This window comes from Schistocerca gregaria, chromosome X (genome assembly GCF_023897955.1).
Source record: "Schistocerca gregaria isolate iqSchGreg1 chromosome X, iqSchGreg1.2, whole genome shotgun sequence".
Taxonomy (NCBI): domain Eukaryota; kingdom Metazoa; phylum Arthropoda; class Insecta; order Orthoptera; family Acrididae; genus Schistocerca; species Schistocerca gregaria.
In genome coordinates, this window is record NC_064931.1 from 660,014,594 (window position 1) to 660,034,521 (window position 19,928).

The window sequence follows — 19,928 nt, forward strand, 5'->3', positions numbered from 1 at the left end:
GGAATTACTTAGGACTGAAAAGTATGGGGGAGGCAGCAGGGCAATACCAGCTGCAATAATGAAAGTGTAGTATACATCTGTCACTTTGGTCATCAGGCATGGCATGGTAGCTCAGTTGTACAAAAAAAGAAATTGAACACCTTCTTTGCCATATCTATTAGCACTTTGGTAGGCCTCCAATACAGCTTACTAATTGCTGTTACTGATGTGGTTGTTCCCATTCACGTCATGTGGACTATGAAACTTAGCTTGTCTATAATGATTTCCAAGCCTCAAATTGCATGAAAAACATTCGAAGTGTGAAATGGAACCAAAGATGTTTGGGTCAGATATCCTTCAATCAATGCACAAAAATACACTAAAGTACATAACAGTTATCAATTTTTACATAATTTTATTTAACTCCTGTACACTCTTTGGAGTGAATTCACTCCATTTCGCTCACAGGGAAAATTATTATTTCACTTCAAGTTTACAAAAGCAGTCACGTGTCCCAACAAAGATGTATTGCTGAGTACAAAGGGTTTACCAGATTGCACTCACAAGTATGTTCCATTTCCTGTAGCTACAAACTAAATGAAATGTGGTACTAGTTTTAAAAAATCTGGGCATAATGGGATATTGAGGAGTGAAGAGGGACAGAGTTACCTAGGAATGTTTTCAAATAATTTATTTAAGCATCAACACTGCAATAACAATGTTCTCAGAGAATTTAAGTGCACAGAGTGGGATACTGATCAAATAGTTTGAAAATAAGTTTTTTTATGTAATTTACATTTCTGTACAAAATGACTTATATATAAAATTTGTAAAAGATGAGGGAATCACATGCTGTAGATATTAACAAATGTTTATTATTACAGGTAAGTAATAAACATACCTCAACAATGGCACAATGAAAAAATGCAATGAACAAATGTCCACACTGGAGCATTGCTCCACACTCCATACTTAAAGCTAGTTAACTCCTTTCGTTTATTCTTAAAATAAAAAAAAAAAAACAAAGATTATGAACAAAGTTAATTACAAAGATTATACCCGTAACTTTATCATAACAATGTAACTGAATTAAAAATCTATGAAAATTTGGAAACTTGACTGCATAAGATTCCAATGAATCTTAAACAGATGAAACAACCCACATTACAAATATTTCAATAAATTTAAAGCATTTACCACTGGAGCCACAACTTCTTAGATTCACAATATTTCCTTTTTCATATGTACTTTGAGAATATTATACACGAATTCCTAATTTTTTTTACTTTGAAATGGTTCTCTTTCAAAGTATTTTATGTACATATCAAGGAACAGGAATTTCACAAATTTATGGTTACAAGGCAACTACCACATGTGAATAGTTCAAGCTATTACTGCCAACCCAACCAAAGTATTTATAAAAATGGATAGAACATACAACTGGTTTAAGAAAGTTCACACCAGTATGGATAAATGTAGAGATGTGCTGGTTTTCAGAAAATCACAGGTAATTTGAGGAACTCTAGGCAGCTGTTATTAACATCAGAAATGACAAGACATTTCAGATGTGTTAAAGGCACTATCAATATGAGTTTGTCTTAACAGAAAAACGGTAATTTTACACACACACACACAAACACACACACACACACACACACACACACACACACACACACACACACACACACACACAGACAGACAGACAGACAGACAGAGAGAGAGAGAGAGAGAGAGAGAACATCTTGAAGTATGGAAAAAATGACCAACATTCTTTAAATTTGATAAACAACATGGCACCCTTGTGGAGCTCTATAAGAGTTACATGAATGACTACAGTATACAAGTGCTCATAAAATATGAGTGGATAAATCTCTAAAAAAGAGTTAGTATGGAAAATCTTAAGTTGTCAATAACACTACCCAGATATTCACTATATCTCAGTGTAGTAATTGACGTATTGAGCAAATTACATATAATGATCAAACAGAATTTAATTTCATAAAAGAATGGAGTGAAGTTGTGGCCCCAAGGTGAAAAATTAATTATTACATACAGACAATGGATGGAGAAATGGGCCCCTTCTCACATTTAAAGACTTAATGCTAATGAAACTTGCAGACACACAAGAAACTTATTTCACCACATACAAATTAAGCTTTTATAATAAATTTTTCACCTAAGTGACAGTTGCAAAAATGCATTGATTATATCAGGAATAGTCTTATGTTTTGAATAGTTGTGCTCTTGGTCAACATCCCAATTAAATGAACACTACTATCCTCAGATGAAAAATGTCTCAGACTTTCAATTATGAAGCAATTTCTTCATGTTTTCTTTTTGGGGCCCATGTCTGCAACCCGTGTAGTTACATTTTTCAGTTTTTGGTCTTCATATATATTATGTACATCTATTTACAGTTTCCAAAATGAGAAGGTGGAAAGACAATAGTAGATAGAGAAGGCTAACTCTGCAGTCTTATACTTCACAAATATCACAATGACATTTTCATATTTGCCCTTGCATGTTATATCACAAATTGAATTGTAGAGAAGATAGACCTTGAAAAGCTTTCATTATGTGTAATGTTGCAAATTAAAATAAATGATTAACACTTACCAGGAACAAATACTGAAACACTAATAGCCTAATTTCTAGACTGATAACTGTAAAAAAGAAAGCAAAGCAAAAAGGAAAGGCACTGTCAGCAAAATTGAGGAGCAGGTCAGTCACAAATTGCATTACATTTTTACTGCAATTCTTCAGATTGCATAATTACCATTACTGTTGTTACTAATCTGGGCTAATCATGTGAGTGACTTGCTCATCTCTTTTCTTGTCCTGCAACACCTCCTTCCCCCCTCTTCTCCTGAAGATTAAGCTTAGATAGCAAAAATGATGGGACAGAAAAAAAGAATGGCCATTTGCATATATAGAGGGAAACATTTCACATGGGAAAAATATATCTAAAAACAAAGATGATGTGACTTACCAAACAAAAGTGCTGGCAGGTCGATAGTCACACAAACAAACACACAAAATTCTACCTTTCGCAACCAACGGTTGCTTCTTCAGGAAAGAGGGAAGGTGAGGGAAAGACGAAAGGATGTGGGTTTTAAGGGAGAGGGTAAGGAGCTCCCGGGATTGGAATGACTCCTTACCCTGTCCCTTAAAACCCACATCCTTTCGTCTTTCCCTCACCTTCCCTTTTTCCTGAAGAAGCAATCGTTGGTTGCTAAAGCTAGAATTTTGTGTGTATGTTTGTGTGTCTATCGACCTGCCAGCACTTTTGTTTGGTAAGTCACATCATCTTTGTGTGAAATAAAATTGTGAACATAGTTACTTCAGCAGTCATTATTAATTTGAAGAACATTGTACATGGTTTCCTTGTTGTTCCATTATTAGTAGTATTATTATTACTAACACCCAACATTTCTAACACCTTGAGTCTATGTATGCACCAATGCACCACAGTCACATCAGTCTCCTTCAACACTCCATCACCCATTGTCCAATATGCTTATCTTTTTGTTCAACTGGGAAGCTGCAGGGTAGATTCTGTGATCTTTCCTTAATCTTCCTTCCGTTAGATAAGTGCAGGGGTTATTTTGAGGAATGATATCTACTTTGTCCTTTCTCATACAAAATTTGGTAAGAAAGATTTATAAAAATGTAGTAGTTTACTAAGTGAGATTTACAGAAAATGCAAGTCCATTCGTTACATCAATCATTTAGGCACATGTTATCATTTTCTGGAAATAATGCTGGGAAATTACCTTCACAATAATTCTAGTATATTATGTGTTCTTATGATTGCATAGTGTGGGATTTCAGAGTTCGGGGGGAAAAAAACTGAACTTACACTGGCCTTCGATAACATGATCTTGACATATCATTTCAAAACAGAATGAACAAACAAATCACAGCACACTTAGCAGATGCAAGTTTGGAACTGAGAATGTAACACTCAAGGTAGAGGCTTCTTAGATTTTTTTTTTTTTTTGGTCACAATTTCTGTTTGTTATGGCCTTTCCTTTACCTGAGGTATTCAAATTATTTTTTCAAGCCTTTTAAAAATCTTGTGTATCAACTGTAATTATTGTCTGAATCATACTAATTAAGTGTGAAACAGCAGTGAAGTTTAATATACTTGCACTGTTCTTTACATAGTATATGGGCATTAAGTGACAAATTACGTGAACTGTTTAATTCAATTACACACAGAAGTTACAATGAATGATACAATATTAGAAAAGGTTGAGTAAAATATGAAGAAGAGAATGAGTGAAAATAACCACTCACTATATGGTAGAGGCATCACATTGAATATAGGCACAAATAAGGAACATGGTACTTCAACTTGTTCTTTGGAGTGTGCCATTTATTTCAACTACATTACCATGGATACTTATTTTTCTAATATTGTCTGAAAGTGATGTTTTTAGAAAGCAATGCCTTGCAATAAGCTACATATATGCCAAACTTTGCATGTAACTTATTACTAAGAACATGACCATCGCTGTCAGGCCTGAACATTTGAGCAAGCTATCTTCAACAGGAAGACAATCCAATTAAGCACAACATATTTCTTTTTCATGTTCAAACTTTCATGATTAAAACTTCATTTTCTGCCCATTAAACTAGTCAATATTTATAACAGCTACTGTCTTATACTGAATTTTATTGTCTGTCAAGATAACCTGTTGGATGTGGTTATTTCTTTACTAATTGCAAAAATTAGCATTTGGCATTTGCAAAATGAATGTAGCTGCCAGCAACTTCAGAGCAATATTCGTGTGGTTCAGAATATGTAGTATATATGTATTTTACCACAAGATACAACAGTCAATTTTACTGCAGACAATTTATGAACATATGTACTAAACCAATCGTGTTCCAAATACCAATCAGTATACAAGTGTATCATATTAAGTTTCTTCAAGGTCTATCTTCTGAAAGCAATAGTGGGATATTTACAACATATTCTTAACTAACCACACATAGAGGAACCACAAAGTAAGCATGGTATGTCAGAAAGTGCTATAAGGATAGTGCAATCCCTTATAATTTTAGTTTATTGATCCTTACATTTACTTATACTTGGAAAAAATATTGAAACCATTATTGAACAATAACAAATTCTGAGGTTTCAAAAACTGTATGGATTACATATTTTTATAGTAAGATGTTTAAAACTTTGTATAAAATGTAATTTCAAAATACTGTATATAAGTTTTAAGAAGTTTTGTACAAATCACAAAAATGTGTCTTAGTTAAAAAAAAGACTGATCACAAAAAAGCACACCAATATAAGGTGGAAAGTATGATTTTATTGATAAGCAAGCTAAGTGGGGTAATGTTTTATTTTCTTTTTTAGAAAAAGTACGCATTCCTTAGGAGAATTACAATGTCCTCAATACCAGTGATCAAACTCAAAACACATAAAAATGAAACTCCTATACAGATTACCTTTTCCCTTTTCCACCTTTTTACCAAAAATAAAAGTCTGTTGGACTAATGTAATTTTACTACTTCTTTCATAAACATTGATAATATTAAAAATAATTTAACAACTAAAGAACAACACATTTAACTAGACTACAAATATTGTCAATTTATTTCACACACTGTCATGTGCAATGTAAACACAAGAAGAAGCTAAAATTACCTTTGAATAAATCTCAACAAATCAGAAGTAAAGTGGGTATTTTTTTTAGGAGAGAGAGAGAGAGAGAGAGAGAGAGAGAGAGAGAGAGAGAGAGAGAGAGAGAGAGAGAGAAGAAGAAGAAGAAGGAGGAGGAGGGAGGTAGCAGAGAAATAGGTAATCTCTTTCATAACAGCAGATCATTTATCCCTGGCCACCACCATAACCACAACACCAACCAGATCCTACAGCTCCAATCTTTTTCTCTTTTAATTCCAACACACAGCTATCCTGCATAGAAGGACTTTCATAACTGCTGTTAATGTAAACATTCATTTCCACTGCTGCATGTTTCAATACAATAACACATAATTCAATACTTTTATGCAGTCCTTCGATTGGTTAATTTTGAAGAAGGAAACAACTTTCAGGGATTGCCATTTGACATTGACAAAACAACTAATGAGTAGCCTTTAAGAAAACTGCTTATGGACAAGTAACCACAGATCACAATGATAAAAATTATTGTGAAACTAGAAAATTAAAATAAGTTTCTAATGGTTACCATCAGTGCAGGGCAGCAACATTAAACAGCGCAATATGAAAGGGAGAGCTTAATACATAGTAACTGCGAAACATATCACCAAACAAATAAGTGTGTTACACATATAAGCAGGGATATCACAAAATTTGGTCTTACAGCTCACTTTCCTTATACTTTGTCAGAATGTGTCTACTAAGATATTAAATAAAGGCTAAAGGCGAAAAAGTGAAAGACAAATACAACACATATAGCCACACTACCCTTTAAGACCAGGAGGCATTTATTGCCTAAAGGGATATTACATGGCATTTCTCCAGCAACAAAATGATGTAATATTATTGCTCTTTACTCCTTTTGCCATCTATTGAGCAACAAGGTGGGCTTATGACTTACTTCCCCTATACTATATCATTATCTGTTAGTTAACATATCAACTAAAAGAGAAAAATCATAAAATTAGAAGAAAGATTGGTTAGTGAAAGAAGAGTAACATACATATAGCAAACTATCCTACAAGTCCAGAAGGCATTTAGTGCCTAAAGGAGTATTACATGCCATTTGTCCTTCAACAAAATGGTGTAATGTTATGACTCACTGCTTCTCTTGCCATTTTTTTCAACAAAATGGGCTAATGACTCACTTCACCTATACTATATCATTATGTTAGTGAACATATCAACTAAAAGAGAAAAATCATAAAATTAGAAGAAAGATTGGTTAGTGAAAGAAGAGTAACATACATATAGCAAACTATCCTACAAGTCCAGAAGGCATTTAGTGCCTAAAGGAGTATTACATGCCATTTGTCCTTCAACAAAATGGTGTAATGTTATGACTCACTGCTTCTCTTGCCATTTTTTTCAACAAAATGGGCTAATGACTCATTTCACCTATACTATATCATTATGTTAGTGAACATATCAACTACAAGGGAAAAATCATAAAACTAGGAGGAAGTTTGGTTAGTGAAAGAGAAGTAACATAAATATAGCAAACTACTCTACAAATCCAGAAGGCATTTAGTGCCTCAAGGAGTATTACATGCCATTTGTCCTTCAACAAAATGGTGTAATGTTATGACTCACTGCTTCTCTTGCCATTTTTTTCAACAAAATGGGCTAATGACTCACTTCACCTATACTATATCATTATGTTAGTGAACATATCAACTACAAGGGAAAAATCATAAAACTAGGAGGAAGTTTGGTTAGTGAAAGAGAAGTAACATAAATATAGCAAACTACTCTACAAATCCAGAAGGCATTTAGTGCCTAAAGGAGTATTACATGCCATTTGTCCTTCAACAAAATGGTGTAATGTTATGACTCACTGCTTCTCTTGCCATTTTTTTCAACAAAATGGGCTAATGACTCACTTCACCTATACTATATCATTATGTTAGTGAACATATCAACTACAAGGGAAAAATCATAAAACTAGGAGGAAGTTTGGTTAGTGAAAGAGAAGTAACATAAATATAGCAAACTACTCTACAAATCCAGAAGGCATTTAGTGCCTCAAGGAGTATTACATGCCATTTGTCCTTCAACAAAATGGTGTAATGTTATGACTCACTGCTTCTCTTGCCATTTTTTTCAACAAAATGGGCTAATGACTCATTTCACCTATACTATATCATTATGTTAGTGAACATATCAACTACAAGGGAAAAATCATAAAACTAGGAGGAAGTTTGGTTAGTGAAAGAGAAGTAACATAAATATAGCAAACTACTCTACAAATCCAGAAGGCATTTAGTGCCTCAAGGAGTATTACATGCCATTTGTCCTTCAACAAAATGGTGTAATGTTATGACTCACTGCTTCTCTTGCCATTTTTTTCAACAAAATGGGCTAATGACTCACTTCACCTATACTATATCATTATGTTAGTGAACATATCAACTACAAGGGAAAAATCATAAAACTAGGAGGAAGTTTGGTTAGTGAAAGAGAAGTAACATAAATATAGCAAACTACTCTACAAATCCAGAAGGCATTTAGTGCCTAAAGGAGTATTACATGCCATTTGTCCTTCAACAAAATGGTGTAATGTTATGACTCACTGCTTCTCTTGCCATTTTTTTTCAACAAAATGGGCTAATGACTCACTTCACCTATACTATATCATTATGTTAGTGAACATATCAACTACAAGGGAAAAATCATAAAACTAGGAGGAAGTTTGGTTAGTGAAAGAGAAGTAACATAAATATAGCAAACTACTCTACAAATCCAGAAGGCATTTAGTGCCTAAAGGAGTATTACATGCCATTTGTCCTTCAACAAAATGGTGTAATGTTATGACTCACTGCTTCTCTTGCCATTTTTTTCAACAAAATGGGCTAATGACTCACTTCACCTATACTATATCATTATGTTAGTGAACATATCAACTACAAGGGAGAAATCATAAAACTAGGAGGAAGTTTGGTTAGTGAAAGAGAAGTAACATAAATATAGCAAACTACTCTACAAATCCAGAAGGCATTTAGTGCCTAAAGGAGTATTACATGCCATTTGTCCTTCAACAAAATGGTGTAATGTTATGACTCACTGCTTCTCTTGCCATTTTTTCAACAAAATGTGCTAATGACTCACTTCACCTATACTATATCATTATGTTAGTGAACATATCAACTACAAGGGAAAAATCATAAAACTAGGAGGAAGTTTGGTTAGTGAAAGAGAAGTAACATAAATATAGCAAACTACTCTACAAATCCAGAAGGCATTTAGTGCCTAAATGAGTATTACATGCCAATTGTCCTTCAACAAAATGGTGTAATGTTATTACTCACTGAACCTCTTGCCATCTGTTTATCAACAAAATGGACTAATGACTCACTTCCCCTATACTATGCCATTATGTTTTAACTAACATATCAACTGGAAGTTAAAAATCAGAAAATTATAGGAAAGGTTAGTTAGTGAAAGAAAATTACAATATATACAGCAAATTCTCTATAACACCAGAAGGAGACCAATTACTAGTTAAAGGTATTTTACGTGGATCACTGACATTCTTTATCAGAACTATTAACTAACACATCAAGTATATGTAAAACCCTAAAAATTAATGCAAAAGTTAGTTACAGAAAAATTTCAAGAGATATAGCAAACCACCTGTTGCAGCCAAAAGAATTTTGTCACACTTCACGGATCATTTTACCATCTTCCACATTCCAATTTTCCAAAGGGTAGGTAAGGTCTTCAATTTGTAAGATACGCAACCATCTGGACTTGATGTGTATTAATTCCATGAAAATGTCTTGATTGCTAAAAACTTTATTTATTAAGTGTTTGAGTAATCATAATCGGATAACATATGTTTAGGAAAGTTCAAGCAACTGAGCAATACACGAAAATTGTACAATCCCGTTTACAATTGCTGTTAAGCGTATTTACAAAAGATGTTATATGGAGACACAACATCTTTTGCAAATACGTCAAATGGTAACTGCACAGAGATTGTATGTTTTTCTTGTACTGATCACTTGTATGAGCTTTCTTAAGCATATTTTATATGATGATGACTATCCGAAATGTGTCATAAATAATGTTTTTAGCAATTAAGATGTTACCATGGAATTAATACAGTGCAACATTAGATAAGGTTTGTCTACCACAAATTGGAGCTTACTTCTGTAATTGATGCAATGTTACCAAGGACAATAAAAGGTTATTTGCAATTACACTTTTACATAGGAACTACAAAATGACTAATGATGACAAAATATCTAAGTTTACTCTGAATGACAACCACAAAGCAGAGTAAGTAAAGTCAATCTCACCTCAAAACTGCTGAAACATAACACCAAAACATAATACACAGTTTTGTAGCAACCTTCACTTATTATTTGAAAGATATACCTTCTCCTTTCAGTACACATTCACAAAATTTGTTAGTAAATATATTAGATGAAGAGAAAAATATTAAATGCTACTAACGCTCAAAATTATAAATAAGGAGAGAAAGAGAAGTTCACTATAAATTTACATGACAGATACATTAACACTTGTTCATAACAAAAATTATAGACTATGTACAACTACAAAACACCAACTGCTGCCTCTCCTATTTTTCAGTTACATGATGTGGTTGTGGTTATGATGGACAAAGTTATTTATGGACTACAGATTTTTTACTGCAACAACAAAATTCTGATAAAAACTGTTTTGAGTTTGATTCTGGGCACTTATCGGTATGTCATTACCTTTGTAAATGGACAGGTTAGAGTTGTAATAATCAACTATATGCACCTGGTACAAGCTTAAAATTTACAGTATTTCACAGTGATTTCTGATACATATGTGATTTGGAATTACATGCAAGAAATCATCTTTCAGAATTTATTACAAATCTGGAGGTTGTAGCATAAGTCTGCAAGGGAAGAAAGAAGACAAGAATCAGCTCCTACTTCCATTTCACACCACACATAATGCACATCACACTTAAAAACAAATCAATTGTTACATTTTTGAGAAGTACTAAGGATAGTAAACCTGAAGGATACACAATATCAGTAACAGAAATATATATGCATAGTCAATATGAAATATTCACCCACTGAGGATACACAAATTTTCTGAACAAACTTTCAACTTATAAAATTTAGTGTGAAGCTACAGACCACCCAAGCACAGGAAGGAGGGTGAGAGAGGAACAAAAATGAACATAAATCACACTGGTGTGTGTGACACACACACACACACACACACACACACACACACACACACTCAACAAAGATCTTCCTTCCTATTTGATTTGACTACTAGTCATGTAGAGGTAACCAATAAATTATACAGGTAAAGGAAATATCTAGGATTTCTCTATACAAAATTTTTGCAGATGAATTATGATCTAGGACAGCTGCAAACAAATGCAGCAACTGTTATTCATCTGTGTAACTTCTCACTTCAATAATACCATATTCAAATTTAACAAATTATTACATTATAACCCTTACAAATATTTATCAGAACTTCTTGTTATGATTATAAATGTCTTTTATGAAAACTTTCAAAAACTTCTACTGAAGCTGATATAAATAGCGCTTAAATTTTGTAAAGAAATTAATAGGTTCACAACTGCCTTGGTAAATGAGAAATGATGCAGGATGTTGGTATGGGGTAAAAACAAGGTAATGGACATATACTAACAGAAACTGTAGGAAACTTTAGTTTCAACAGCGTAATTAACAGGCAACAAATTCACAAAATATTATCTGCATTTTACAGCAACTTGTGACAAATTATCCATGCCATACCACTCTGCAATGAGCATTTGATATATAGGAAGCAATCACAAACAGAATATCACATATTATGCTCAAGCACACTTTATCATCAGCAAATAGTTTTCAGTGCCAACAAGCAAACTTCCCTTAAGTTAATCGACACACTCAAAACTGTAACAATTTAAGATGCAACTATTACAGGTTTCACACTTCAACATCATTTAATAGAATATCAGAGAGTAAACAGTAAATTCCAGTGGTTTTCTTGTAGAAAAAATTAGTATAAAACTTAATTACAATGATGTACGGAAGCCATACCTATGTCTGTTGATAGAACTTGCGAACAAGTTGTGTAAGATTCATGACTTCTCCATGACCCTTTGTTGGATCCATATTAATAAATTCTTCAAGATTGTGAGAACAAGCTGGAAGATAGAGAATGTAATATGACAATACAAAATAACTGTTCACATTTTTATCTTCATTATAACAACCAATACTTTTACTTTACAAAATTTTTGCTGTTGTTAGAAAATAACTTACAAGGAGTTGTGATAGGGGGATAGTCCGGTGGAGCCTTCAACCAAGCACCATCCAAACGTTTCATGTGTCTTCTGTCTGATGCAAAGTGTTGCAAAAATACTGGTGCTGGCACAACACGAAAATACCTAATACAAATAATAGATTTGATTAAAATTTATCAATACAAATGACACAACTGAAAGTGTTTACAATGACAAAAACATCAAAATAAATTGAACACCAGTGCCAAAGGAAGGGCCAATTTGTTCAAAAAATAACAGAAGAGAGGATCGTATGTTCAGCTCAAACTCTTTTTTGCAATGCGAAAATTGTAACTTAATATGTCACTGTCATGACCACAACTCAATCGAAATTTTACTTTCAACAAGCAATTTACACATTTTGACCAGCCTCTGTGCCTTCTTTTACTCATGCAACCACTCTTACAATGGCATTAAACACAATCAGCTGCACTAACTTTAAGTTGACAAAGAATGACCATATATTGAATGTTAGTTTTTGTTAACATCAATACAGGACATCTATACAGAATATGAACTTGCCATATACTCACATAATATGGCATGAGTACCCTAACTTGGATGGCCACAGAACAATGAAAATTACAAAGCTATACTCTGAGCAGTATTCAGTTGCAAGTACTGTAATTATTCCATGCATACTGTCATGTCGAGGAGTATGTAGATCACAAACAGCCATGCAGAATATCCAGACATTTGGAATATCATTTGAGGCTGTTCACAAGTTTTGTATGTACACAGCCCAACTGCTCTCTCAACACGAATTGTAATTTCTCTTTGTAACATATATGTCCAGGGAATGCCATGTACTCAAAATAAGATATGTACCTTAATCACTCAAAATAAGATATGTACCTTAATCTCCGCAATCTTATTATAGCACAGGAGACCAGATTCATTTGTGCAACAATGCAGGAAGTAACTAGTTGTGTCAACAATGCAGGAGCATATGAATGGGAAATGCTACTGCATGCCAGTGTCACTTCCATTCAAGCTCTCTTAGGTCAGCTTTCACGAAGTGTTGTGTTGGCCCAAAACGCTCTCGGTTTAATGTAAGTATCAGTTTCTGTAGCATGCTCCTTGTATATATTTATAGGAAAGCTGATCTGCTTTTAAGCAGTTGTTAGTGGCATATGATGTGGAGTTGTATGACAAAGTATTAATAGGAATAACAAGACTAATTGAATTGCAGTGCTTCTGTTCTTAAGTGACGAATCCTGAAAATTCAAGTGATAAGTACTACAAACCATCTTACTATGACACCATCTGAGCACGATTTTTGTGTCTGGAATGATGAGTGGGTGTTAGATCTTCTGTTGTTGTTTTCTTCAGTCTTTAGACTGGTTTGCTGCATCTCTCCATGCAACTCAATCCCATGCGTCTTCATCTCCAAATAACTTTCACAACTTACATCCCTCTGAATCTGCTTACTGTATTCATCTCTTGGTCTCCCTCTACAATTTGTACCTGCCACACTTCCCCCGGTACTAAACTGGTGATCCCTTGATGTCTCAGAATTTGCGCTATAAGTCAATCCTTCCTTATAGTCAGATTGGGCCACAAATTTCTTTTCTTCTCAGTTTTGTTCAGTACCTCCTCATTGGTTACATGACCTACCCATCTAATCTTCAGCATTCATCTGTAGCATCAAATTTCAAAAGCTTCTGTTCTCTTCTTGCAAAAACTGTTTACTGCCCATGTTTCACTTCATTTCAGACAAGTACCATCAGAAAAGTATTTGTAACATTTAAATTTATATACAGTGTTAGCCAATGTCTTTATTTCAGAAATACTTTTACTTCTATTGCCAGTCTTCATTTTATATCCTCTGTACTTTGGCTAACATCAGTTCTTTGGCTGCCCAAATAGCAACACTCATCTACTACTTTCAATGTCTCATTTCCTGATCTAATTCCATCAGCATTTCTTTAATTCAACTGCAGTCCAGTATCCTTTTGTTAATGTTCATCTTATATCCTCCTTTTCAGAAAAAATCCATTCCGTTCAACTGCTCTTATAAGCTCTTTTCTACCTCTGATAGCATTACAATGTAATAGGCAAACCTCAAAGTTTTTATTTCTTCTCCCTGAACTTTAATTCCTATTCTAAATTTTTCCCTTGTTTACTTTACTGCCTGCTCAATGTACAGATTAAATAACATCAGCAATAGGCTACAACCCTGTCTTACTCCCTTCTGAACCACTGCTTCCCTTTCATGCCCCCTCGACCCTTATAACTGCAGTCTGATTTCTATATACGTTGTAAATAGCCTTTCAATCCTGTATTTTACTCCTGCTACCTTCGGAACTTCAAGAAAAGTACTCCAGTCAACATTGTCTAAACCTTCTTTCTTCTAAGATAAGTCATAGGGTCAGTATTGCCTCGTGTGTTCCTCCATTTCTCTGGAACCTAAACTGACTTTCCCCGAAGGTTGACTTCTACCAACTTTTCTATGCTTCTATACAGAATTCATGTTAGTATTTTGCAACCATTACTTATTAAAGGACATCTACTGGGCCCTAATTCAAAAAATTTGCAAGCTAGCTCATTCACAGGATAGCCTCACTCTCCAGTATCTCAGCAATGTGGGAAATTCATTAGGATGTATATTATTGCCCAACATAAATAATTCAGGGCTCACTACACAATAAGAATTCTAAAAAACATGAAACCATTTGCCTGTAATTGGAGATATGCAACAGAATTTGTGCACTGTACACAATATTTGCTCACAATGACCCCAAATTCAGCACAATTTTCATTCCATTTTACTTTTGTAAATGGTAAAATGTTTGTCATTATTACCACAAAGGAACATGGTTAGTCATACATAAAGATTCATCTGGGAATGTAGCCATGGTTCAGTGCCATTTCTTCCAATAACAATTTTCAGTATATCTCTGGAACCTGACAGTATGGGCAGATGTGATCAAGTGGGCATCTCAGAACACTGTCAAACATTTCGCAGTCATTGTCAAATAATTCTACAAAAAAACATGGGTGAGTGAAAAGTAGCAATTTTGGGCTCTAGCTTGTTCCATTGGAGTACTTGGAATATTTGTGGTTCGCCTCTGCTTCCTGTACACCTTCCAAAACATACACACACACAAAGTCTCACATTTGGAAACTAACTACTACTACTACTACTACTACTACTACTACTACTACAACAATAGGTTCCTTCTGTCAAAAGACCAGACTTTTTTGCTACTCTCACTGCACTTGAAATGTTGGCAAGACTAATTCATCACAAATCAACTAACTGTCTTTACACAATCATAATCACTCATCTAACACCTTGTAACTCTACCTAAAGGCTTACAACAGTTGCAGCCCACAGGCATTATTTTTCAAAAGCCGTGACCTCTAATTCTGGTGATGTGTGTACCACATATGTATGACATAAAAAGAACCATACAGATTCAGCAATTGGCACGTGTATGATCACTGTCGACTATCAGGCAGTTTAGATACATGAGAAATGCAGGTTAAATGCATTCACCAGAGATGAAATAAGAGATGAATGACATAAAACAATCAGAAGACCAGTTAACTATTTAACCCTGAACCTTTGGATTTGTAATTGGCACTTACACACCTTTTCCACATTCACACTGCCCAACAAAACAAGTCAAGTATCCAGAAGGAGGGGAGGAAATGAAACTACATGGGTTGAGAGGGTATGTGGTGTTATTTCAATGATTACAATATCCAGTCAAATTTAGATAGACTTAGCAGCACGAGCTCACTTACCAATATGGTATTGCACCCCCCTATGGCCTGGATTCATACTCAAATTTAGTTAGGAAGGGTATAGTAAAGCCAATGTTTCCTCTAGTGAAGCAAGCTGGCCTACACCTGTTGTAACTGGCCCTCAATATCCCAGACACTTGCACTGGGACCAATCTGAGGGCTGAGCTGGTGCCACAGATTTTATACTGGGGAAGATCGGGTATCTTGCTGGCCACTGGAGTACTTCATCATCATGCAGACAGTTCATAGAGAGACATGGTATGTGTGAATGAACACTGTCCTATTGAAACATGGCACCATGATACCATTGTATCAAAGGTAACAGGTGAGGCTGTAGGTCTGTAACATACTGTTGTGCCATCAGTGCTCCCGTAGTCACAACCAGCCACAGCCTGAAGTCATACCCAATTGTGTTCCATACCATTAAACATTGTGCTTATCCAAAACATTGGAAGAATGTTACCTCTTCACCAGGTTGCCAACACTCTCACTGACAATGGTTACCTAAGGTAGTGCACAACTGCAACTCATTGCTGAACACAATTTGACACCTTAATCGAAATTCCATGCTTCCCAGTCATGCACCATTCCGAATACAAGTAATTTGTGGTGTGATATTAACAGCAGCTTACACACAAGATAGTCCAACACGGTGCCACTGTCACATCCAAATTCACCACAAATCTGGATACTGCATGATTCAACCAGCTGGTCAAATGGAGATCCACAATGGAGGACCCTTTTCAGTCTCTATCAGGTGCTGTTAATGTTGTCTCACACAATTACGTGGCATCTGTGTGTCCTTCACAGTGGTCATCCCACATCTCATGCTGTTCACACCTCATACATTCCCTACTAAACACATACAACACTAATGCACTCTGGTAGCGATTCAACCTATTACAGAGAATTGCACTTCTAATCATTTAAATATCAACTAACGGATAGTACTTAGTACACTTAGTTACATTGGCACTGGACCTTATTTTCTGAGCACTTCATCTTTTTTGTTGGATAGTGTATTTAATAATACAAATTACAGGATGAAATGTAATTTATCACTTAAAAAAAGTGGGCTATTAACTGTATTTAAATAAACAAAGTGGAGATTCGTTTTCCACTTTTTGAGAACAGGGAGCCCCAGAAACAAAAGTAATGATGTTTACGAGTGGGTTAGTGGCACTTTCCTCTTAGTGCTGTGGCTAAAATGGCAAAACTGTCTCTATACTGAGTGTATCAGACATGCTCTCTTCATTCCTGCGCAGAACTGTAAGCATAATTATTATGTAGCTGTTAATTTGAAGTCACAGTCCTTGAAGCTGTCATATATACCTTTAGCTGATATGATGAAAATAATAACAAATAACAATGATAATATGCTAACTCTGACTAACAATTTGAGTACATGCCACCATCCTTCGCTATTAGAAAGTTTTAACATTCTTGGCATTTGTTAAAGGACAATTTCTATACACCATGTGCAGACTTTACATATTTATTAGCCAAACCAGTACTCATGTGTACAACCCAGCAGTCAGTGGCATCTGGTAATGACGACACCAAAAAATTGCATGCGTATCTACATATAGAACAGGAAAATTGTATACATGACAGCAGAAACCAAAATCTACCAACATTATTAATCTCTATATCAATGACATGCATGCCAGTTATAACATCCTGAGACACTTGTGTCACTTATAACACTCTTACAACAAATTGAAAGAACATAGTTACAGAACAACATGAATATATATTAAGCTTGGTTAAGGATCTCTCCACCTCATGCATGAAGAATTGTCTACTTGACCGGAAATGTTGGATTACCCTTGGATCCAAGTCCAAACTACCAACCTCATTATACACTCCTGGAAATTGAAATAAGAACACCGTGAATTCATTGTCCCAGGAAGGGGAAACTTTATTGACACATTCCTGGGGTCAGATACATCACATGATCACACTGACAGAACCACAGGCACATAGACACAGGCAACAGAGCATGCACAATGTCGGCACTAGTACAGTGTATATCCACCAGTGTATATCGCAGCAATGCAGGCTGCTATTCTCCCATGGAGACGATCGTAGAGATGCTGGATGTAGTCCTGTGGAACGGCTTGCCATGCCATTTCCACCTGGCGCCTCAGTTGGACCAGCGTTCGTGCTGGACGTGCAGACCGCGTGAGACGACGCTTCATCCAGTCCCAAACATGCTCAATGGGGGACAGATCCGGAGATCTTGCTGGCCAGGGTAGTTGACTTACACCTTCTAGAGCACGTTGGGTGGCACGGGATACATGCGGACGTGCATTGTCCTGTTGGAACAGCAAGTTCACTTGCCGGTCTAGGAATGGTAGAACGATGGGTTCGATGACGGTTTGGATGTACCGTGCACTATTCAGTGTCCCCTCGACGATCACCAGAGGTGTACAGCCAGTGTAGGAGATCGCTCCCCACACCATGATGCCGGGTGTTGGCCCTGTGTGCCTCGGTCGTATGCAGTCCTGATTGTGGCGCTCACCTGCACGGCGCCAAACACGCATACGACCATCATTGGCACCAAGGCAGAAGCGACTCTCATCGCTGAAGACGACACGTCTCCATTCGTTCCTCCATTCATGCCTGTCGCGACACCACTGGAGGCGGGCTGCACGATGTTGGGGCGTGAGCGGAAGACGGCCTAACGGTGTGTGGGACCGTAGCCCAGCTTCATGGAGACGGTTGCGAATGGTCCTCGCCGATACCCCCAGGAGCAAGTGTCCCTAATTTGCTGGGAAATGGCGGTGCGGTCCCCTATGGCAATGCGTAGGATCCTACGGTCTTGGCATGCATCCGTGCGTCGCTGCGGTCCGGTGCCAGGTCGACGGGCACGTGCACCTTCCGCCGACCACTGGCGACAACATCGATGTACTGTGGAGACCTCACGCCCCACGTGTTGAGCAATTCGGCGGTACGTCCACCCGGCCTCCCGCATGCCCACTATACGCCCTCGCTCAAAGTCCGTCAACTGCACATACGGTTCACGTCCACGCTGTCGCGGCATGCTACCAGTGTTAAAGACTGCGATGGAGCTCCGTATGCCATGGCAAACTGGCTGACACTGACGGCGGCGGTGCACAAATGCTGCACAGCTAGCGCCATTCGACGGCCAACACCGCGGTTCCTGGTGTGTCCGCTGTACCGTGCTTGTGATCATTGCTTGTACAGCCCTCTCGCATTGTCCGGAGCAAGTATGGTGGGTCTGACACACCGGTGTCAATGTGTTCTTTTTTCCATTTCCAGGAATGTATGACAGTGATTCTGCATTAAGGCCAACTAGCTCAATATGTAATTTGCACCAATAAACATCAGTTTTTATCTATTTTGTACACATTTTTAGAATTTTATGCTTAAGTCCCAAGCCATTGGAAAAAAAAAAAAAAAAAAGCACAGGTGAGTCTTGTATAAAAGAAGGGTAAAAGACTGGACCCGCAAAATTACAGACCAATATCTTTAACCCTTTACCTACTATGAGGCCTCAGAGAGCTGTCCGTGATGTTTAATATTGCCTCTATTGGTAACCATATATTTTATTTCAATGAAATTTTATGACTTTCCCTAATTTGTCAAATTAGTAATAATTTTGAAAAAAAATTATAATGGCTTTGTGTTAAAGTGTTGGTGTATGTTTCCTTCTGCACAGGCATCACAGACAATGTGATCAGAAGCAATTTTTTAACATCCAAATGGCTGTGTATGCAGGGTCTGTTACACCATTTGCCACTATTGACTCCTGCTGTTGTTCTTTCACTATTCAACAGTCCTCCTTGCGATAACCACATGTTTATTGTGGTGCATTATTTGTCTGTTCTATAAACTGAAAACGTTATGGAGAATAGGACTATCACATGAGGAGATAAGGGAAGGTTGATGTCATCGAAAACTTAGAACTACACAAAGAGGATGATCATGAAAAAGCGCTTTACAAAGGTGAAGAAGAATAGTATAGTGCAAATTCTGCTGAGTGTGACATAATGGTTTCTTTCTCTTCTTCTTCTTCTTCTTCTTTTTTTGTGTGCACAACTACAGTGGTCATTAGCGCCCAGAATAAATTATGAATGCACTGCGAAGCACAATGGTAAAACAGCAACTAAAAAGGACAACACTATAAAAGGCACATTAACAGGCAAGGGATTAAAAGAAAACAGCATAATCAAATGTCCTTAG

At 36.3% G+C, this 19,928-nt stretch overlaps 1 protein-coding gene across 5 annotated transcripts in view; it reads right to left on the bottom strand.

Annotated features, from left to right (window-relative positions):
• Window positions 1-653: 653 nt before the first annotated feature.
• The window catches only part of LOC126299201 (protein N-terminal glutamine amidohydrolase), a 76,435-nt gene continuing 57,160 nt past the window's right edge, over window positions 654-19,928 (bottom strand). Inside the window, exons 4-8 of one of the 5 annotated variants that reach the window (XM_049990985.1) lie at window positions 11,947-12,071; window positions 11,722-11,828; window positions 8,770-10,547; window positions 7,055-8,525; window positions 654-6,809 (exon numbers count right to left, since the gene is read on the bottom strand). In XM_049990985.1, the coding sequence (XP_049846942.1) occupies window positions 11,722-11,828; window positions 11,947-12,071 (232 nt within the window). In that variant the 3' untranslated portion in view covers window positions 654-6,809; window positions 7,055-8,525; window positions 8,770-10,547. Of the gene's footprint in view, window positions 6,810-7,054; window positions 8,526-8,769; window positions 11,829-11,946; window positions 12,072-19,928 lie in introns of all 5 variants that reach the window. The other 4 variants (XM_049990984.1, XM_049990987.1, XM_049990986.1 and 1 more) reach the window with 4 other exon arrangements.